This window comes from Trichophyton verrucosum (assembly GCF_000151505.1).
Source record: "Trichophyton verrucosum HKI 0517 chromosome Unknown contig00344_1.f1.exp, whole genome shotgun sequence".
In the NCBI taxonomy this organism is placed as follows: domain Eukaryota; kingdom Fungi; phylum Ascomycota; class Eurotiomycetes; order Onygenales; family Arthrodermataceae; genus Trichophyton; species Trichophyton verrucosum.
The window spans coordinates 19,001-37,605 of record NW_003315418.1 but is presented as its reverse complement, the minus strand read 5'-3'; the positions used below and the strand labels follow the sequence as shown (position 1 = coordinate 37,605).

The 18,605-nt window shown below is 49.1% G+C and overlaps 9 protein-coding genes across 9 annotated transcripts; 4 read left to right on the top strand and 5 right to left on the bottom strand.

Annotated features, from left to right (window-relative positions):
- Positions 1–2,775: 2,775 nt before the first annotated feature.
- On the bottom strand, positions 2,776–3,889 carry TRV_04318 (uncharacterized protein; the record flags this gene model as incomplete). The annotated part of the gene is made up of 2 exons (XM_003021530.1): positions 2,776–3,825; positions 3,863–3,889. The coding sequence occupies 2 exons, from the start codon at positions 3,887–3,889 to the stop codon at positions 2,776–2,778; spliced, it is 1,077 nt and encodes a 358-aa protein (XP_003021576.1).
- A 72-nt stretch (positions 3,890–3,961) lies between these two features.
- Positions 3,962–4,650, bottom strand: TRV_04317 (uncharacterized protein; the record flags this gene model as incomplete). The annotated part of the gene is made up of 2 exons (XM_003021529.1): positions 3,962–4,149; positions 4,215–4,650. 2 exons carry the CDS (start codon positions 4,648–4,650, stop codon positions 3,962–3,964), a joined length of 624 nt encoding a protein of 207 aa, XP_003021575.1.
- A 122-nt stretch (positions 4,651–4,772) lies between these two features.
- On the top strand, positions 4,773–5,483 carry TRV_04316 (uncharacterized protein; the record flags this gene model as incomplete). The annotated part of the gene is made up of 1 exon (XM_003021528.1): positions 4,773–5,483. The coding sequence occupies one exon, from the start codon at positions 4,773–4,775 to the stop codon at positions 5,481–5,483; it is 711 nt and encodes a 236-aa protein (XP_003021574.1).
- A 722-nt stretch (positions 5,484–6,205) lies between these two features.
- Positions 6,206–9,274, top strand: TRV_04315 (uncharacterized protein; the record flags this gene model as incomplete). Its single annotated transcript, XM_003021527.1, has 2 exons — positions 6,206–6,405; positions 6,490–9,274. 2 exons carry the CDS (start codon positions 6,206–6,208, stop codon positions 9,272–9,274), a joined length of 2,985 nt encoding a protein of 994 aa, XP_003021573.1.
- Positions 9,275–10,056: 782 nt separating this feature from the next.
- On the bottom strand, positions 10,057–11,885 carry TRV_04314 (uncharacterized protein; the record flags this gene model as incomplete). The annotated part of the gene is made up of 2 exons (XM_003021526.1): positions 10,057–10,305; positions 10,386–11,885. 2 exons carry the CDS (start codon positions 11,883–11,885, stop codon positions 10,057–10,059), a joined length of 1,749 nt encoding a protein of 582 aa, XP_003021572.1.
- A 528-nt stretch (positions 11,886–12,413) lies between these two features.
- TRV_04313 (uncharacterized protein) lies at positions 12,414–12,707 on the top strand (the record flags this gene model as incomplete). Its single annotated transcript, XM_003021525.1, has 1 exon — positions 12,414–12,707. The coding sequence occupies one exon, from the start codon at positions 12,414–12,416 to the stop codon at positions 12,705–12,707; it is 294 nt and encodes a 97-aa protein (XP_003021571.1).
- A 199-nt stretch (positions 12,708–12,906) lies between these two features.
- Positions 12,907–13,687, bottom strand: TRV_04312 (uncharacterized protein; the record flags this gene model as incomplete). Its single annotated transcript, XM_003021524.1, has 3 exons — positions 12,907–13,008; positions 13,107–13,503; positions 13,608–13,687. 3 exons carry the CDS (start codon positions 13,685–13,687, stop codon positions 12,907–12,909), a joined length of 579 nt encoding a protein of 192 aa, XP_003021570.1.
- Positions 13,688–14,973: 1,286 nt separating this feature from the next.
- TRV_04311 (PEX11 domain protein) lies at positions 14,974–15,662 on the top strand (the record flags this gene model as incomplete). The annotated part of the gene is made up of 2 exons (XM_003021523.1): positions 14,974–15,156; positions 15,228–15,662. 2 exons carry the CDS (start codon positions 14,974–14,976, stop codon positions 15,660–15,662), a joined length of 618 nt encoding a protein of 205 aa, XP_003021569.1.
- A 1,816-nt stretch (positions 15,663–17,478) lies between these two features.
- On the bottom strand, positions 17,479–18,099 carry TRV_04310 (uncharacterized protein; the record flags this gene model as incomplete). The annotated part of the gene is made up of 1 exon (XM_003021522.1): positions 17,479–18,099. The coding sequence occupies one exon, from the start codon at positions 18,097–18,099 to the stop codon at positions 17,479–17,481; it is 621 nt and encodes a 206-aa protein (XP_003021568.1).
- Positions 18,100–18,605: the final 506 nt, after the last annotated feature.

Genomic DNA, 18,605 nt, shown 5'->3' with positions numbered 1-18,605 from the left:
GAACAGCCGTTGCTGTCTTCGCCGACAACGGCGATGCGCTCCCACGGCCATGTCGTCTCATCTTGCGTGTTATCAAGATTTTTATGGAAACACAAAAGGAAGGTGGGAAGAAAAAAAAAAGAAAGAAAGAAAGAAAAGAAAAGAAAAGCAGTAACCCCGACGGTCTCCTCCCAGAACGGAATATGCAAACAGAGACGCGGTTATTATGACTATGTGCTTACAATCCGATAGCCGAGTGCGAACTGTGGGGACAGGGCCTGGAGGAGATTTTTATAATTCCCGTGTCCAACAACAATTCATGGCGGCCGGTCCAAGGTAGCAATGACAACAGAAGCTTGGATGTGAATACCGGACGTTGATCAATCATTGGCTGAGAGAAGCAGTCATAGCTGATGGGTTCATGGAAGGAGATCAAGGTCAGGCTGCTGCATTGATAATCAGTACGGTGTTATATAAGTGTATGTGGTTTTGGAGTTGGAAGGTTGCTGACCGCGCGAGAAGACAAGGCGGGAGAGAGCGAGCCGACCACCACAACTGATAGAGTTGCCGAGCAGCTCCCAGAGGCGCTGGAGGCGGTGCAAGGCTGTTCCCTGCCGTCTTTCAAAGCTGACCGATGCCACAGAGGGGGATTATCCAGCCTGCAGGCCCGAGACTTGGAGCTCCCTGGCGCAGGGCCGGATGGAGGAACAGCAACAAGCACGAGCGCGGCGAAAAAAAAGTGGCCAAGAATTGGCAGCCTGCGGAAGTGACGGTGACGGCTGCTGGGTACAGGGCCGGACAGGAAGGTCTCTGTCGCTGTCGAGATGGCAGGCGAGGCGAGGTCGCGGAGGAGCAGTCGAGCGAGGTCGAGGAAGACGTCGATGATGATGATGACGGAGGACGAGACGGCCAGCAGAAAAGCAACACTAGAAAGGCAAAACGCAGGGGCCAGAATGGGGCTTGGCGTCACTTTTTTCGCGGGGGAGTCACGTGGGGAAGCCGAAGCGACGAAAAAGGAAAAGAAAAAAAAAAAAAGATAAAAAAAGATAAAAAGACACGACAACGACAAACAGCGGGGAGGATAACCAGGGAGAGACAGACGAGAAGACTACGACCACGACTACGAGAGGCGGGAGCGAGACGGAGACGACGAGACGACGAGCAGGAGGAAGCTGAGGACGCAGAGTGTGTTTTCAGCCCCTGTTTCAACCCGCCTGAGCGTGCGTTCTTCAACCTGCGGCGGGTTTGTCATCGCCTTCCCTCGACCCGGCCACCCGCTTTTCTAGAAGCTTGCCAGTGCTGCTCCCTGCCTGATGCTGCTGGGCTCCCGGGCTCCTGGCCGGCTCGATGCAATTATTATTATTGGGATAATAATAATACTTAATAATACCTGCTCCGCCGTCTCGGATCCCTGCATGATAACTCGAGTGCTAAACAAACCCACCTGATGCGTTGGCGAACTCGCTCTCCCCAGCAGCCATTGGCCACAACAGCCCCGTGTCCAGTCAGAAGAGCCGTCTCCATCTCCACTGCATACAACAATTCGATTCGATCTCATAGCGTCTCGCATGGGGAGTCTTTATTTCTTTTTTTCCTTCCCTTTTTTCTTTTTCAAAACTCCCCTTCTGAAAGCTTATCTTCGATGATGGAGTGGAGGAGGGTTGTTCACGAAGCAGGCCAACAACCAAGAGCCAGGCGGCTGCTTCGTATGGTCGAAGGAGAAGAGCATAACCAAGGGAGGCACGCGAGCAAGTTACAGCGCCGCCTGCAAATATGCTTCTCGGTACTAGAACGCCGTTAGACGGAGAGCTTGCTCGCTAACTCACTAGCTTAACCGTGTTAGTCTAGGTCCTCGAATGTCGAATAATGAGAGCTTTGATGGGTGTCGTCAGGACAAACTGTGACAAGGGGGGCTCCCATTCCTGCTGCCAAATTTGAAGCATAACAGGTTTACACGTCAATGGGAGTGGACGGAGGCAAATCTTTCACCCAGGCACGCGCTGACTCTTGCCACCATTACCGTCATGGCCCACGGAGTCGTCTGGGTTGAGGATCTCACTTACATAACTCCGGCCCTTGCTGCCGAATGTCTGGGGAACTCTTGAGTGCATAAATGTAAGTAACGGCTTCGATGGCTATATCTAATGGGTATTAAGAACAAGCTAGTTTGGCAGCAGAATTAAGGAGAGCCACAGGATGCCTTTAGCAGAGAGGGGAAAAGGGGCGGAAAATGTAGACAAGCTGTCTGATAAGTGGGCATCTCGTCTGCTGTAAACACCCAGAAAGCTGAGGGCGTTAGTGGAGCGATACATCTTTCAGTACGATATAGTGGGACATTGAGATGCGTAGAGAACAAGCATCCCTTAACTAGTAGAATATTACCACTTGGTACGGAATACATGCTAAGAAGATGTAGAAGCATCGCTTTGCATCAGTTTGGGTATTCGGCCAGGTAGCTGTTTCTAGCAGAGCCGCAACAACGTCATTTTGGTGATGGTTAGTTGCTTGCAAGGCACAGTTATGATCATTATCAGTAAATATGCCATCCTGTGAGAAACGACCTAGGTAGACCCTATCCTACGAGGAAAAACCATATTTAACCTAAATGTATTCTCTAAACCCGAGCACTGCCAGATATCTAGTTCCAAATTAATTCCATAAGATAAATGGCTGAAGAAAATAGAAAAAAAAAAATAAAAATAAAAATAAAATAAACCAATTGAAAGTAACAAATTGTCGGCAGGAGATGGTGCACAAAAACTGTAAGAACCAAGCTATTCTGACAGTCTTTTTAAATCAGTATAGCTCATATGTTGTGTACACATTCACAGTGGTTACCGTAGCCACCTGCACTGGGCGGATCGAAAACTGTCCACTGGAGATAGCATCACGAATATCGCAGGGTAGAAGGGGAAATAGAATTCCCAACGAGCCGCATGGGCCTTCGGTGATAAGGTCATAGTCACTCAGATACTCAAGTCTGTACAGAGGTATGCCTGAAACCATATGGAGCTGGTAAAGGGTCGCATCGGATACCGGACCATACTCTGGCAGTAGCGGTGGGATTTTTGCACGCGGTGCCAAGGTGCAGCAGTCACGGCAACACATTGCCAAGTCAGTACGTTCCGATTCTCGTTGACGCCGGCGCCGTCTTCGGCGGGCGCGGCTGGATGATCTACGATCGTCTCTCCCGTCGTCGAAATGGACGCGTCGTCGGCTAGAGCGGCGGGCGGTTGGTAAACGGTCGTAGTCTTTGCCGCCACGAGAAGCTATACGGGTGTTCCCTTCGTCTCCGAAGAAAAGACTTCTACGTCTGGAGCCGCCAGCTGTTGGCGCACGGTCATAGTCTCTGCGGCTGTTGGAGCTGCCAGCTGCCAGTGCATTGTCGTAGTATTTCTGGCCACCTGTATAGGGTACCAAGGCAGTACTGGTGGGCAGTGCAAAGGGATCAGGGGCTCTAGAAGAGCTCCCAGGAATATCTAACGCCCTAGACGACGATCCATAGGCTTTGGATGTTCTAGATTTTGCAGAACCTGCGTACCCATCAGGTGGTCGTAGTGAGCCAGTTGCATAACGCTTCGAGTCGCGTTCTCCATACTCCGGTAGCTTCTGTGCCTTGCTTCCGTTATAAGCTAGGAAGTCCGGAACCGCTGATTTGCCGGAACGGCTAGAGTATGGTCCCTTCTTCGTAACCATGGTAAGAGGTCCAAGCAGAATTTTGCCTTGGAGACGGTAATCTTCAAATGCGATAGTGGAGAGTGTCTTGAAAATAGGAGAACATGGGCTACCGCTCAGGTATTTATGTACCCATTTCAGCAAGTGAAAATCGTATGACTGCCGAAGTTTCTATAACAAAAGTCACCTTTTCAACGGAGAAGTGTACCTTTGTCCATTCAATCCTCAACTCCATTCCATGGTATATGGATAGTAGAGAGTGTGAAAGATTCTTTCAAAGGGCCCATTGAATGGCACTGCCACTTCGTTATGGTGATCCTGGTTTGCCAAAGACATTGAAGATGAATTGAATATATTGCGGCCGTGATCCACGGAATGATGCAAACAGGTCCTGGAGTAGTCCATAAGCCAGACTCAGTTTTAGTCCAACTTTTGCTGTTCGAGCTGCCGTATAAACATCATGACGGGCTACATGAGCAATCACTGAATTAGCAGCTAGTCATACAGTATCATATAGTGAAAGTGAAAGTGAAAGGGAGTAAAAGAAAATAACAACATACCAAGTAAGCTGTAGACCCCAGAAAATGATAGCCCAGCGGTGACCGTGGATAAAAAGTCACGGTTCCCACGAGCATGATCAACAGTTTCTTCGAATATGCAAAAAGCCACAGCTCCTATTCCAACCTTCATGCCCAGCTTTGTGCCCTCCTTCAAACCCCCGATCATGGATGTGTAGTTTTTGCTCTTATGGTACTGGTACCATCCGGCTGGGTTGGTAGGAAAGCGATGGGCGTTCTCAGCACGAAATCGAAAGGCAGCCTTTGTACTTCCGTGAGAGGCTCCCAGAGCCATCCCTGAGGCGAACGCAGCCATTGCACTTAGCGGAAGACGGATGCCTACATCGGTTCCTAGACGCGGCGGGTGGTTGTTGTCGAAAACTGCCGATAGGGTCCCGTCGTCCTCCTGCGGCGGAACTTGCGTTTGCAGCGATCCCATGGCGTCAATTGCGTCTTCCCCTTTTTGCCCTACCTCACAGCCACTGTGTATGCTGGGACGTCGAAGCGTGAGGGTGTGTGTGTCGAGTTTGCGTTCTTCTCACGGCCAGGAAGGGGAGCTCGATGTTTTTTTATGCTCGACGAGAGAAAACTGCTAAGCTTGGCGGCGGAGGCAGCGACGCCAAGACTGGCAAAGCTGTTGTGCCCGCGAGAAACAATCGCTGGCAAACGGCCACATCCTTGAACAACACCCCGCCTGGGAGAGCATTAAACGTCATATTTGGCTACTTGGTTATTGGAGATCTTCTCATTTTTAACATGGTAAGCACGTATATAGGGAGGGGAGCAAAATGGCATCAAGCTAATACTTCTGTCCTGCAGGCGGAGCCAAGATGGACGCTCCGGTTTAAGAACCACAACGTCACCGTTCTACTGCTGGTGTCTCCTGTCGATGCGTTCGACACTATCAAAGCTGCTCTATTAAAGGCGCTTCAGACTCGCGGGATAAAAGAGATAAACGGGAAACCTGTACCAGATGACGCAGCAGATATCGAGCTGGGCGTCCCTCTTGACCGGAATAACCTAGAGAAGGGCTGGCAACCGCTGGCGATACCTGATGGCAAGGCAGATAAGGGGGCGGGGAAAGGGAAGAACAGTGTCTTCAACTCTAGCCCCCAAGGAGCCGATCTCAGAGATGCCCAGGCTATTGCATTCAGGTTTCGGAAAGCGTCAGAGAGGAGTGCAGTCAAGGACGGTGATCTCGAGATGGACCTGGATGACCCTGGCTGGGATGTTCTGATCCCTTCATATGATGATGAAGACGAAGACGAGTGATGATGGAATATGTCTGGTTTTCAGAGTCCATCGAATGTTCTAGCATGAGAATGTGATACTCAAGCGGATACATGGACATGGAGCAGAGTAAACATGACACAACTGGTCAGCCCTTTGCAGGGCCTCTTGCCTAGCCGCAACAAGTGCCATGCCTGGGAAACCAGAAAAACATGGACCAGAAACTGATAAATCGCTTTCAGGCTTCGGGAGCTTCTAGATCAACTTGCCATGACTTTTCGCGTAGGACTGTCTCGACGCCCGCTACCTAACACAGTAGATATCCCCTACGGAGACACAGCAACAACTATCCAGCACTACTACTGAGTATATCGCTTTTTATCGTCTTCCTTGTAGATCTGCTGGGCCCTTTCATGCCCAAGTGCTCCAGTCCAGCCCATGGGTCCTCCGAGGACCGTTACTATGGCAACCGGCGCCGGATAAACATGTTTTGTTGGCTGCATCAACATTGCCCTATCAGGTCGAGTTCGACAAACCTGCAGACACGACTGGGGGGAAAGCTAACAAGACGCAGCCTTCGAGTCTTCTCTATATTAAATAGCACATTTTCTACGTCTTCTCCAGCTATTCACAAAGGCTTTATTCTCTTACGTCTATATTGGCAGACACTCGAAGCGGTGCGCGAAATATATTTGTTTACTCCTTAATTAATCTGCGCCCATCAGCAGCAGTACCCTCCTCAGGCGATATCTCCCCAAGACACAATGGCGGCCTCGGGCGGCGCGTCTTCAATCCAAGTGACCGTTCGAGTGCGGCCGTTTACTATTCGAGAGGCCGCACAGGTATCAAAATGCGACGATGGCATGGTTTTCATGGGTGATGGGTCTCTAGCTGGCAATTCAGCCCCGAAGCTACAGCAAAAGGGGCTGCGATCTATTGTCAAAGTGGTAGACGATAAGTGCCTGTAAGCGAATATCTGGCTTACCTTTTCCCCTCGTAGCATATTTGTATGTTGCATAGCTAACACCCTTTTCCCTCCGTTACATAGAGTATTCGACCCCCCTGAAGATAACCCCTTACAACGGTTTTCCAGATCAGTCATTCCGAACAGGGCCAAACGCGGCAAGGATCAGACATTCATGTTTGACCGTGTCTTTGATGAGAATACCAGTCAGGGAGACGTGTATGAGGCTTCTACAAAGCATCTACTCGACAGTGTGCTCGAAGGATACAATGCTACAGTCTTTGCTTATGGAGCCACAGGGTGTGGGAAAACACATACGATTACAGGAACCCCACAGCAGCCCGGAATAATCTTCTTGACGATGCAAGAGCTGTTTGAGAAGATTGCAGAACGGTCGGAAGAGAAAGTCACCGAGCTGTCATTGAGCTATTTGGAGATATACAATGAAACGATTCGGGACCTGCTGCTTCCCGGCGGAAGTAAACAGGGACTTATGCTCCGAGAAGATGCCAACCAAAGTGTATCGGTATCTGGATTGTCGACTCACCGTCCTCAGAATGTACAGGAGGTGATGGATATGATTATGAGAGGGAACGAGTATCGAACAATGTCCCCTACCGAAGCAAATGAAACATCCTCTCGATCCCATGCAGTGCTCCAAATAAACGTGGCGCAGAAAGATCGTAATTCAGATCTCAATGAGCCTCATACAATGGCCACCCTGAGCATTATCGATTTGGCTGGAAGTGAGCGAGCAAGCGCTACTAAGAACCGCGGCGAAAGACTGGTGGAGGGCGCAAATATCAACAAATCTCTCCTCGCTCTGGGCAGCTGCATCAATGCCCTATGTGATCCCCGGAAGCGCAACCATGTTCCATACCGCAATTCGAAATTGACTAGATTGCTGAAGTTCTCTCTCGGGGGCAACTGTAAAACGGTCATGATCGTCTGTGTTAGCCCTTCGAGCCACCATTTCGATGAGACTCAGAACACACTGCGCTATGCCAACCGGGCCAAGAATATCCAAACGAAGGTCACCAGAAACGTTTACAATGTTAACCGACACATCAAGGACTTCCTTGTTAAGATCGATGAGCAAATGGCCCTTATCAATGAACTAAAACAACAGCAAAAGGACTACGAGTCCGTCGCCTTCGCTAAATTCAAGAAGCAGAACGAAAAGAAAGAATCCGTGCTACGTGAATCGTTTGCACGTCTTCGCAGTGCATACGAACATGCCTCCCCTGAGAGAAGGGAGAAAATTGATTGTATGGTGCGACTCAAACAAGTCAGTCGACGCATGTCAATGCTCTCCGCATGGATTGCTGCGTTTGACAATGTGTGCGCCGCTCGTGGGCAGGATGATACCCTGTCTAACCTCCAGGCAATTCGCAAGTCTGCTCAAGGAGTACTTTTTGAATTGGAAGGCAGTCGCCAGCATTACCATCAGAAAATTGGAAAATCTTCTTGGGAGCGAGCGTTGGATTCCGCCCTGGAAGTGGGTATAAAACAGCTCCGCGAGTTGGAAACGTGTGACCATACAGATATCGAAAACCTCAAACGGGAAGCTCAATTATTGAAATCTAATGCTCAATCTGAGGCTTTGAGTGCTGTGTCAGAACAGGACAAGACCAGTGAATTTGAGATTGCTCAACGGCTCCTTGAAGCGAATTTTGAAACCATATCAGCCATTGAACATATAATGCAGCTTTCGGAAGATGAGGCCATTGAAACGGGAAGGAAAATTCTTGGAAAACTTTTAGAATCTTGTTGTGCTAGCACATCTAACGTGGTTAAGCCAAACGGGAGCAGCCCTATTAGAGCAGAAGCATTTCCGCCTACTAAGGCTGGAACTCCGAAGAGACGAAAGAGAGTGAGCCTGGTTGGACGGCCCTCACTCTCGAAGCCCCTTGTTCCTCCTGTTACCATAACTCCGCCCGCTAACCAGACGCCAATGAAGGGATCTCCCCGGAGGAAAAAGGGGCCTGGACTCAGAAAGAGTATTTACTTTACTCCCAAGAAAGCAATCAAGCCTGGAAAGAGAAATGTCAGATGGAAAGATGACACGGCGGACGGTCCTCTAGCAGAATTCTCGAAAACTCCGCAAAAAGCTGCTCCTTCATCCCCACTGCCATCGTCGGGCTCACCCTCGTCCCTCCCGGTTCCGACCGTGGGCTCTTCTATTCCTCTACGGTCTGGCTCGAGGGAATCCTCTCCAATACCAACTCCACCATCTTTACCTAGTATGTATTCCAAAAACTCGAGATTCCAGGCTGGTTTTTTGTCTAAGAAAGCCAATGAGGGCTCACCCGGTCCATCACCCGCGCCTCCTAGCTTAGCCAGACTCTCTTTATCGGATACGGAACAACCCGCTCCTCTACGTCAGATCAGCAATAGCAGCACTCTGAATCGGAGGTCTCTCGATCATGAACCGGACAGCCACCCCCCTGACTCTGAAGCCGAACCTATCAAAATCGATAAGATGGATGCAGTTAAAATCGGCTCTGCGATGCGACGTATTTCCAATGCTGGTTCTGGATGCGGCGGATCTACCAATAGGCCTCGTCACCGTAGCCCAAGCGTCTCATCAAATAGCCCACCGAATGAAAATGCCATGTTCACTGCTTCCCAGGCCCGGAGAATGGTAAAAAGCGAAAAGGAGCAGGAAGGGAAATACGGTGTCTTGGGTCCCAGGACATTTCCGGTCACTAAACCAGGCAGCCAACGACGAGTTACATCCATCGACCTGAAAATCAGGGACGTGAGCAATTCAAGCAGAGACGGCGTCAGATTTAGCACACCTACCATAACTTCTGGTGGTCAGCCTCGACCGAGCTTGCAGGGGTCAGCAGCTAATGCATGTCGGTGATTTATCATTCTCATTTCTTCCCATCCCCCAATTTTTCCTTTATTCTATTTCTTACATAGTATTATACCAATTAAATTTCCGCGCAAGGGGGTGTTGTGAGTGAGTGTGTGGCTGGCGTTGTGTGGAAAATTAGTTTAGCATTGCCATTCGGTTGTCATTTCTCCTTTGTATTAACTTAGTTTTCTTGACAGAATGTACTTCCGTTTACGACGTTCTAATGATCAGGGTTGTCTACTTCTTCGATATTCCTTGAGTTTTATTGATAATCATCATTGTCAGCATCGAACAAGCCGTTCGCTTGGTTTCCTGGTAGCTATTTAATTGCTAGCTAGTTGGCCAACCTCATATCCAAAACACCACCAATGGCTCACGAAAAAGGTCATTTTCACTGTATCTCAAGATTATCTACCGGTCACACAGCATAATAGGCCAATGTATTATTCCTTCGTTTGATTACGCAGCTAGCAACTCCAGCTTAAAGTTGAGGGGGGGGGGGGGGTTTCTCGGAATACGGCGGCGAACTCGACAAATCGCGGATAAAGAGACGGAGTAGGTATCATGGCATGGTATATGAAGTAACATTGTAAAGATGTGCCAAGAAGAAGGATATCAATCAGCGGAAGTACAAGAGGAATGCCATGGTTGAGTTTCAGTCCATCAATGTCTGGTAAAAGAAAACATATTTTAACAATGAAACGGATAATGAAACGGATGTGAGGTCGGTTAATTTCGAGCTCGGGCGAAGGTATACAGGACGGTCTAACGTGGGAGGATGACAGCGGTCATTCTAGGCTAGCCCCTCGGAACCTTTTAGCAAGTTGTTCACCATCCGAGTTGGAGTTGTGAGAAGAGTTGTGGAATGAGGAAGAAATTGGGGATTGACGCTTAAAGGGCCATGATCGTTTTGGGGGCGTCTCACCGCTCTCCTGAAGTATTGTCACGAGCGTGGCCCAGCCAGCTGTATTGAGCAATTGTATGCCGTCGGCGGGATCATGCTTTGTTGCCACCGTGCAAAGAAGAGCCTCCTCATCCTGTTTCAAGTGAGAAAGAATACTGTCTTAGTTCGGGAAAACGCTGTAGTTATGGGGGGATGACTTATATTCTTACTCACCTCGCTGAGGATACCCATTCCATGCAAGAAGGTAAGGAGATGGAAATTGGAAACAGCTTTGATGACTGCATTGGGATCACTGCTGTCGGTCAATTTACTCGCAACACGTCTTAGATCTTGGCTTTCCCCAATGACCTCTCGGTTTTCAATTGGGAAAGACGGGTCCGTGAAGACTGTTGTTGGCGTGGTAGGGAATCCGTGTGTGAGAGTGACAAAGAGGTATTCAACCGGGAAACTCGGTTTGGCATTCTCCTGAACACTGACTTTGTATTCATTTATTCTTCGATAGAAAACCTCTGGAATATAGCGTGTGATGTTTGCGTTGTCAAGCTCGTCTTCTTGTTGAACCAGCATTACGGATGGGTCAGCGGATGGCTCGATTATGTCTGCCCGCACCATTTCAACAGCAGAGTTGGAAGCCTGGTAGGCGCACACAGAAATTGCACCGTTCTCATCTCCGCTCAGGACACAGGTAACAAAATTTGAGCCAAATTGGCCTGTTTCACTCCACTTGCATGGTTTGGGGTTCCGTGCCTGAAGCTGGGATGCAAAGACAACCTCTAATGAGGAAAGATAGTAAGAATCGATATGTCGTTTGCAGACGACAGTTCCATCTCCGGCACCAGCATCGATAAGATCAGTGAAAATCACGCCTATCTTTTCCATTCCACAGAGTTTGGCTATATGGTCAACGTCCTTTTCGTTATTCCATTCGTGAAGGGTTACGCCATCCACTTCGTCCACCTGTGGTGGTTCATATATAGCTTGTACCACAGCTTTTATACCAAGCGGGACTTCTGTGTATTCTTCATATGTTCCGTAAAGGAAGCCAATCCTCTGAGATCCTGTCTTTCGCCAGAAGTCTAGGAGTGAATTGATAAGGTCGGGAGAGGAAAACTCGACATGATCCACCATTCTAAATTGTTGGGGTTGTAAAGTGATGGCACTTGGCTGGCATTTAGTACATATACCTTCAGGCCAAGCTGGGTGCCCAGATGGACAATCCTTCCTCACTCTATAAAACGGCTCTGAAAGAGGGGGCATGTAGGAGCTCTTCAGCTCTGGCTTGTTGGTAGAGGAGTTAATTTTCCGAAGGTATGAGTTGAATGAAAGATGTTTTATCTTCTTTTCAGCCAGGTACTCTGGGGCATACGGTTCCAACGGCATGCAGTAGTCACACATTCCCTTGGGGCCATGCCGACACATCTTTTGATCAAAAGAGCGTGGGATTTTCCCATCTTTTTTGTCCAATCGGTTATCCAAATCCGACTGCTTCACGATTTCCCAGGGATTCTTTATTATGGCTGTGGGAGAGGTTGGCCGTTTTGTCGATGATGAATCATCCCGTTCAGGTACGGCACCGCCATCAAGACGGTGCGATGACTCTTGCCTTTTTGTAGCTCCTGTCTGTCCATTTAGGGAGCCGTTTGCTGTAGATTTTTGCTCCTCATAGCCAACGAACAGCTTGTCACCGTGTCTGCGTTTTTTCGGGTCAGTCATCATTGGGATCACCAGCTTTAAACCGAACAGCCACTCACGATAGCCCAACCCTCTGTATGGAAATCCCCTTTAATGTTGTAAGATTTCTCTCCTGGCCACCGGTGCCTATTGGTTTGTTCGAAAGAGAGACTGAAGTTGGATCGGTATCTTTAGGTAGGTTCTCAAGGATCTAGTAAATACGGCATGGCATTGTTAAAATCTTATTGCCTAAAAGAGCACCAAGGGTAAAACTGGGAGGCATGTAAAGCGATATAGACATACCTTTGGCAGTAGAGCCGTAAATTGTTCAGTCGGGCTAACCGTCAATCGAAACTGGCCGTTCCGGCTCTCAAATCTTAGAATTATTGGCCGCGGGGAAGCCATGTCTGGAGTGAGATGAGTTCAAACTGTATCATTTGCTGTACTAGGAGAGAACTATATAGCCACAGGAGCAAGTCGGAGAAAGTCTAGGGGGTTTTATGGTGAAAGTGAAGTGGTGAAAATGTCTCTTTGGCCGCGGACTTTTCTTTGGCCGTTGAAGTGTTTTTGATGCTGCTGGAAGAAGGCAGAAGCTCGAAGTTCGTCATAGCAGAAGCAGCGCTTAAAAGCGGCGTCACTCTGGGTGCTATTTTGGCCGATGAACTCAAAGAAAACCAGCGCCGCTTTAAAGGTTACTATCTGGCCTGTTTTCAAATTGGATACGAAGAATTCAAGATGCTTCCCCAATTTTCAGCCAGAGCCATTTTACTCTTGGATTATTATCATTATTATTATGATTATGCTCTCACTGGAGAAGATTATGCACTCACAGAGCTGAGGTTCGGCTCAGGCTGGATCCTATGACAGAACTACATATACCCGGATGCTTCGAACACTAGCACTCTCCTGAGACTATGTTTTCAGTGAACGGATTGGTTGAACTTGAAGAAAATTCATATGAATCATTAAGCACAAGCTAAGGGTAATGAGTATTGCATTTATTTCTCACTTTACGGGGAATACAAGCAAAAGTTCCCCCCGGCCCATAGATGACTGGAAGTGTCTATGCAAACTTGACCTTTGAGACGGTCTCGTAAAATCCCTTACCCTGTGTCTGAGCAAGCTCGAGCTCGAGAGGAGTGGGTTGACGAGAACCATCGGCTCCCTAGAAGGTTGATGAACGTTAGCAACTGTGGACGGATCATTGAAACAAAGAGCTTTCGATTGACCAAAAGATGTCAAAAGGGCGATGACATGACTTACAGCAAAGGTTCCAGCACCCCATGGGCTACCACCACGAACCTCGGAAACGTTTGACAGCATCTGGAAAGTGTTCTTGTAGCCCAATGGGACGAAGATCATTCCGTGATGGACGAGAGTGCTCATAGAGGCGATGACAGTCGATTCCTGGCCACCTCCAGGAGTACCGGTAGAGACGAACACGCCTGCGTACCTGCCAAAGAACTCGCCCTTGGCCCAGATGCCGCCGGTCTTGTCCCAGAATGCCTTCCACTGCGCAGGGAAGTTTCCATAACGGGTGGGGATGCCGAACAGGATAGCATCATACGCGAGCAGATCCCTGGGCTCAGCAACCGGGTGGTTTGACTTGGCTGGAGCATGCATTTTGGTCAGAACTTCTTCCGGAAGCGTCTCGGCAATTCTAGATTCATGAAGCGTTAGTACGTGGGGTTGTGACCAGGCCCCAAAGCAATGCGCAGATGCGATGGGGCGGAAAAGGGGGAGGAGGAGAGGGGCTAGTTTTACTGGTAGATGTCGGCGGTGCCTCCCGCAGCCTCGATTCCTTTCTTCTCGGCCTCGGCCAGCGTCTTGATGTGGCCGTACATCGAGTACTAGTCGGGAGGTCCTTGTTAGCACTGGAACTTGGGCGCATGCAAAATATTTTAATATCCGTGGAAGCGGGCTCCGGGAGACTGAGAGGGGAAACATACATAAACAATTGCGATCTTGGGGCAAGCCATGGTGTGCAGAAACCGACTGTATAAGTTCGAATGGGGAATTGAAGGGTCTCGACGAGGGCAGAGCAGAGAATGCGACAGCTGCTTTGGTGTTTTGGTGTGGTGGATGGCGATGCCGGGAGTCAGAAGCCTGTCGCTACGGCGGGGGAGGGGCAGCCCTTATATAGTCGGCCACACAAACCTGTTACGACCCTTAAGTTAACCTGCGCTGCTGCTAATAAATCACTATTAACAACAAACACGCCCGGAAGTCGCAGCAATGACGTACCGGCACAGCCAGCAGGTTCTCTCGGGCCCAGAACAGCTTACGGAAACCTTACAAAGGGAGGCAAAATAGCACCTTAGCTAGCTAGTTATGGGGCAGGGAGCTCCAGCGCTGCCAACTTACTCACGTCTTATTAACAGATTGGAAATCCATCACTGTGGCAGCCAACTACAGAGTACTAGTTAACTAGCTACCCCTTACTGAGTTGACTGGATCCCCCTGTGGCCTTGTGTCGCTGGTGCCCTCCCGGGACCTTATCCACCCACACTGCTTGATGCTGCCCGCAGCTCTCGAGAGCTAGCTGCCTCTCGCAGTCCCTAACTTACTTGCAGCCGATCCATTCACGAGTAAAAAGCAATTAAAAAAAAGGCATTGAAAATGATCGAATAATCATGACCAAGTCTTAGTAATCAGTTGGCCAGGTCATGTGATACTCCGGCTGAAACCTCCCCGTCGGGTCCCCCTGGATGCCCGGGAGGGACAAAAAAAGGGGGGAGCAGGTTTGTTCCCGTTCTCTTGTTGGGAGGAGTTGAGCTGCTCCCGCTAGAGTTACTCTCTGGCTGTTGGTCAATTGCACACATCCAGACAGAGTAACTTAGACAGCAGGCCATTGGACCTGTTGGACAGCTTGAAAGCTCGAACCCGCCATGGCGACGACTCCCCAGCCCCGGATGGCCCAGTTCTGCCGGTATATCAATTCCGCACCCGGCATAGAAAACACCCTACGGCTCTTGCAGTTCTCCTGCATCATCCTCGAGTCGTTTTCCCGGGCCTCTCCCTCGCCTTGGTCCAGGGCAAGTGGCCAGTTTGCGCTGAGTATGTACCAACATGTGCATAGATTCAACATGGGTGCACTCGGCGGGAGAGCAATTCACTTTTCGTTTTAACCATGGGTCTAGGTCGCCGCTATTTTCGGTTCTTCAAGTTTATCGACTACTTTGAGAATGCATGGGCAGCATATACTTTGAATGACAGTGCCCCGGCTCACCGGCGAGGGTCAATTGCATCAACCCTCGAGTTCAGCAAATGGAGTCTTCTCGGCGTATACCTCTTGCTAGAAGGCGTAACGATCGTATGTTGCACCTGAAAGCAGTAGTCTAAAACCAGCACATGGTTTCCATTCGTAGCTGACAGTCCCCATAGTTTGATGCGATGGGCGTTCAAAGAACGTCATGGGGTGATAGAGCTTTGCTTGAGAGTAACAAGTTCTGGTTATACGCCCTCGTTTTCTCACTCCTGAGCACCCTCTGGCAGTTGGTCCAGCTACGCCAGGCTCCAAGGGCACCATCAGCAATCCAGAAGAAGGAAAAGGGCCCCAATGCAAAGAATAATGCAGATGGCTTGGAAAAGGCACCATCCGTCGAGAAGCAGACAGTCAGCAGCGCTGAGTTTATCATCATCTACCAAGCTTTGGTCAAGGACCTTATCATTACTGTCTGCGACATCTGCATTCCTGGACACATTCTTGGTTGTATTCCGATATCTGCCTCAACGATGGGCAGTGCCGCGGTGCTGAGTACGCTACTTGTTGGACGAGACCGTTGGGTCGAGGCCCGGGGGGTTGCTGCTGGTAGTTAACTAGCAGCCAGGCCTTAGAGTTTTGCTGCTTTGAAATCCCTAGATGGAAGATACGTACATTAATGGCAACTAAACCGGGAATTCATTATATCCAGCCGTAATTCACTTGGAATTTATTACGAAGCACTGTAACCATCGCTCTGCCTAAGTTACGTCTCCTCTACTACAAAAGGATTTCCGTACCTGGCCAGCTAGCTAATACAGGTACTCAATAGTTTAGCTAGGGCCCGGAGTTTTGACTCCTACACAGTATGCGTATCCAGCCCAAAAGTTCTCCGTACAATCTGACTTGACCGTGGGGTTCCAAGCCAGGAACTGTTCTAAGGTAATGCCGAATGTCTTCGGGATCACAGTACAACTCTCACCGTTGGTGACAGTGTGCCACTTATTGCAAGCCGATGGTTGGCCCGTCATCGTCGGAGCGCCAGGAGATGGCTTAGAGGATGTCGTGGGTGTCGTGGGCGTAGCAGAGGTCGAAGTTGGATCATCGGATGTTGTGATAGAAGTGGTTGGCGTGGGCTCATCTGAGTCGTCACTTAATGCGTAGTACCGACCGCAATACCGGAAGCCTGGTTTGAAGGAACATTCTGGCCGACTAATATTACCTAGCCCTGCGTTCCAGCTCTCGAAAGACTCGGGGTCCACTCTGTAAACCTGGGGGGGAATTTGGCAGTTACTGTTCCAATAGGTAGTTGTGACATTATACTGAAACTCAGCGCCATCGAAATAGTAGTTGCAGTCATCCCGAGTGCCCTCGGCAATAGGTGGGCCTGGGGGCGGCCTAGGATACGGCTTTTCAGTCGCATCAGGTAGATCTTCAAATCGAATCCCAGTGGTTGTTGGCTCAGATCCAGTTGGGGTAGACACGTACCCGGGTTTTCCTGAATATGTATTAACTGCGATCGAGCATGGTCAGTTCAACTCTTTGGTGAAATTCCCAGGGCATCAAGAGAACATACTATCCCCAACTGGTAGAACACAATAGCTCTCCTCGGCGTAAAGATTAGTGCAGTTGCTATTCAGTGCTGGGTTCAGGAATATGAAATTATCCATGGTGATGCCAAACTTCAGCACAATAAGGTTACAATAGTCACCCTTTTTAACACCATACCAACGGCCACAATAACGGTTTGAACCTGAAGCAGCGTTACTAGGAGCTGGCACGGGTGTGGTCACAGTTGCACCCGGAAGGTCCGTTGCATCACCAGGTACGAACTTTTGACCCGGTGCAGAAATACATAACTCAGTGCCATTCAGCCTGTGCATGTTGTAGCAGCCTGCATTGATAATCTAGAATAGTCCATTAGCTAGATCCAGTCTGCCTAGAAGGACTCTGTGGTTAACTCACTGGGTTCCATGCACGTAGCTGTGGAACAGTTATATTGGCTGCTTTGGCGATTGAGCCGCAACTATCTTTTTGTTTGACCGTATGGGTATCGCAGGCATTAGAAATGCATAACTCGCCAGATTTAGGAAAATCTGCACAATACGAGGCCAGGTTATTATCAGAGAGAAGCCAAGCAGTTCCAATCTTTTTCTTGCGTGAAATGCTGTAGCAATCGTCACCTTGTTGGATTGAATACTTCTCTCCCATACAGGGAGCAGGCGTTGTTGTCGGTGGTGCCTCACTTAGAATGTTAATGTGAACTGTTGGTGAAGAGGTCAATATATCAAGTGTAGAATAGGTATTCTTACGTATAATACCCAATAGGAGTGGTAGTCAATGGTTGCCCAGATATTCCGCATTGACTGGTCATCGACATATAAACAGACATGCTGGCTAGGTCAGGACCATCAAAATATGGGGAACCAGCTTTTAGTTGAAGGCTTTTGATGAAGCACATGTCACAAGGATCTGGTGGAACGGTTCCTGGAGAAACCGAGCTGAGATAATTGAATCGAGAAACTGCACTTCGCGTGAGCTTTGACATCCAATTTTAATGAAACAGAAATATTTGAACCAAGCCATACCTCCAGGATCAGCAATTACCGCTGCCGTAGCTGCAACATTATTGCAGTATCTCCCGTTATCCTGAAGGCACGTTTTCTGAAAGAGGTCCTTGCGCATGCCTGGTACTATAAGAGCCGACGCCTCCAGGTCGAATGGACCGACAATAGTCTCGGTACCACAGGACGATTTGACACGATCCAAATAAGAGTCAAGGGCAGATTTGCAAGTGTCTGTGCATGCTCGCTGTAGAATTTCTGGAGAATAGTAGTATCCCGGCTTGAAGTCCAGGACATTTGGGTCACAGGCAACATCAGAAATTAAAGCCTCAGCACACTTGTCACTCAGTGTCATCGGAAGGCCTTCCCTAGAAACAACCGAGATGGCAGAGACGGTCTGGCAACAGATCGCATTAAGATAAATAAGGGAAAACACATATTTGAGAAGCAGCAATGTCCGCATAGCTGGGAATAGCACCGAGGACGGCATCCTGATAGTACTCTGTACGGACAGTCAAGTGGGGAGAAGGCGTTGATGGATTCATATTGAATGTTGTCCCGTGCGGAAGGCATGTTTATAAAGGGCGCCCCAGGTCAACCTGTCGAGTTTTGATAGCCCAGCCAGGAAAGCTTCCAATGCTAGTTATTTTCTTTTCTACCGGCGGTGATGCGCCGCCTGGAGCAACCTGACCCTGGGTAGTTAACTGTAAGTAAGTTTATGTCTCATAGTTTTGACTTCCGCCGCAGGCACAACCTTGTTTGCACAGACCCGCCGGACAGGGATTCTCACTCATTGGGTGGATTCACGCCGGGTTCCACGAGTAGCTAGTTAATGGACGCCGGTCCTCCCTAGACATTTGGTTGGGTCTTTGCGTAGGATTCCGGCGTCTCGTTAACATACCGCGGCGTAGTAATGTCTGATAGTTGCTTGATATCCACAGAATGTCCCGGATACCCTGTTATTACGTTTTCGTGCGTGGGAACATATGCTCCACA